The sequence below is a fragment of the Fulmarus glacialis genome, unplaced genomic scaffold (genome assembly GCF_000690835.1).
Source record: "Fulmarus glacialis isolate BGI_N327 unplaced genomic scaffold, ASM69083v1 scaffold20524, whole genome shotgun sequence".
Lineage (NCBI taxonomy): Eukaryota > Metazoa > Chordata > Aves > Procellariiformes > Procellariidae > Fulmarus > Fulmarus glacialis.
In genome coordinates this window covers 1-2633 of record NW_009206341.1, presented here as the reverse complement: position 1 = coordinate 2633, position 2633 = coordinate 1, and the positions used below count along the sequence as shown (strand labels likewise).

At 55.2% G+C, this 2633-nt stretch overlaps 1 protein-coding gene across 1 annotated transcript; it reads right to left on the bottom strand.

Annotated features, from left to right (window-relative positions):
- Positions 1-2444: 2444 nt before the first annotated feature.
- Positions 2445-2630, bottom strand: TMEM203 (transmembrane protein 203; the record flags this gene model as incomplete). Its single annotated transcript, XM_009575716.1, has 1 exon — positions 2445-2630. A coding segment is annotated over one exon (186 nt), but the record flags the coding sequence as incomplete, so codon positions are not given.
- Positions 2631-2633: the final 3 nt, after the last annotated feature.

Below are 2633 nucleotides of genomic sequence, written 5' to 3'. Positions count from 1 at the left end.
TTCATTTGTTTGATCTTTTTTTTTTTTTTGCCCCTTCTTTGGTTCAATTAGCCATATGGTTGGTGAGCTGCGGGAGAGTCCAAAGGCACCGATCAGTCCCCAGGGCAACTCAGTGAGTGTCCCCTCCTGACTCAGAGGCTTTGCTGCTCTTCCTGCTCCTCTCCGCCTTCACCAACCGCGTCCCCCACCCTTTGTGGCTCCGGTTCTTCATGCCTGTCAGCAGATACTGGCTGTCCCCCGACACGGCCCCAGCCTTGCTCCCCTGGTCTCACCCCCATTGCCCCTTACCCCAGCCCTCACCCTCCCCAGACCCACACCAGTGACTCTGTGGCTGCTGGTGACGCAGTATCTGCTGCTGGTGACGCAGTATCTGCAACATCCGTGGCACGTGCACTCGGAGCGACCGGGCGCGTTGTGGGCACAACCGCGGCCCGGGGACACCGAGAGCGGGGATGAACTCACACTGGTGTGAGGTGGAAGTCAACAAGGAGCAGCTGGCCGCCTTGTCCCAGATGATGTGTCCTTGCTTTGCCATAGCTTGGCCCGTGTGAGCAAGCGGCTGCTCCAAGCGGACAGACCAGAGGAGCATCTGGGGACATTACAGCTGCACCTTGGTGACACCAAGCCCTGGAAAACCACATCACAAGGTGAAGCAGGAGGAGCTCCTGTAAGGCAGGTCCCACTGCTCGGGGCCCAGCAGCACCTAAGAGTGTGCAAGGACCGAGCAAAATGGGTGCTCCCGTCCTGTACTTACAGCACCAGATCCCGGCACCAGGCCATCTAGAGTCACTGGGGACATCGAGCCAGGGCTGGAGCCAGGTGCCACCGGAACAGAGGCTGGTGGGGAGCAGGTCACACCGCGCATCAGGGGCTAAGCCCCAGTATGGCCCAGTCTGGGCTAAATCTGTGTCAGCTTATGGATCCTGCTGGACCCGGCCCTTGGTTCTCCCACCACCGGTTCATGACAGTCAGGACGAGCTGGCAACAGCGCGAAGGGACAACCATCGTCACCTACGAGAAACTTCCTCGCAGTTCCCACCCGCTTTCTAGAGAGAAAAGGAGCAGCCACTTGTTTCCTTGTCATCAGAGGATCTCACAGGGGAGATCAGACCCACGAACACGTTCCTGGTGCTCCTCAGGCCTCTGCTAAGCGACTCTGAACTGGAGAGCTGGTTATACAGCAGTTCTCCATCTCAAGATCCTAACTGCATGAAACAGATCCTGGGCACAGCAGAGGAGAGAGGTGGTACCAGGAGGAGCTGGGTAGATGGGGCAAAGATGGGATGGGCCAGGGAGCAGCTGAGGTTGGAGGGAAAGCCCCCAGGAGATGTTTTGTCAAAGTCAACATCATCAAAAGAGCAAAAAGATCTGTAAAACTTGGTGTCAGGAGACCAGTCCTCTGGGCCTGGGCTCCAAAGCAACACTCAACGTCTCACAGAGAGGTGAAGAGCAGATCCAGCGTTTGCAAGACCCTCGTGGTGGGAGCTGAACACAAGTGACGCCGAAGTGTCTTTGGCACTGGGAGTTCCCCGTGACATTGGCATTTAACCTGTTGATCCACACTTCCCCGAGGAATACTGAACTACTGACGCTTTCTGGGGGTCTGAGGACGGTGCTTCACACCAAAGCTGGGGTTCAGTGAGATCCCCCCCCATTCACAACCAGTATCAGCCATGCATACTCCTGTCCCCGTGCCTCGCCCTCCCAACATCCCCATCTCGATATTTACGGAATGGAACTGAAATACAAAGAAAAAGAACATGTTTCCGTTAAAAAATACACACATCAGTTCTCTCTGGCTCAGAGCATGGCCCCATAAAACCCTGCCAGCGCACTGAAGGCCTGAAGTGCTCAGGGAAGTAAGAGGACAGATGGAAATGAATTAGATTTGCCGCTGAAGCCAGCGCATCGTTACAAGCGTGGCCTCAGACAGGGCAGGGCAGGCGAGGCAGCAGCTGCAGCGCTTCCGGCTGGCAGCGATCTGGGTGTACGAGGACATCTACAGCAACCAACCAACCTGCAGGTAATTCCCGTTCTCCAGGCAGCAGTTTTAAGTACAAATGCTTTCTAGGAAAAAATAATTTTATAAATAAAACTAATCCCTCCGTGCATTTTTATTTTAAAATAAAATAACTGGCATATCAAACAGTGCTTGTATGGCAGGATACTTTAAGAATAACACCAAGAGCTGAGTGAACTGAAATAAGGATGCGGCACAAAAGGATCTTTCGAAGAAACATAATGCTATACAGCACAGCAGCGTGCTTAATTACAGACCCTTGCTCACACAGCGCCAACACTGTGTAACTGCCACCTACCCTCTGTACAGAAATAAAGAAGGGGAAAAGCCCAATGACCGTCGCTACGAGTCCAGGGCTCCCCGGCGAGCCAGGCACGTCCCCGGCCGGGGCGAGGGCAGCGATCCGGAGCCCGCTCCCTCGCCATCAGTTCACCCGGCAGGCTCGGATCATGAGCAGCTGGAGGAGGATGAAGACGGGCGACATGATGAGCCCGTACCAGAGCTCCCGGGTGTGCTCCACCAGCTTCTGGCACAGCAGCATCTCGAAGACGAACTTGAGGCTGAGGATGGTGAGGATCCAGAAGAGCCGTAGCACGGCCAGGCGCTTCTCACC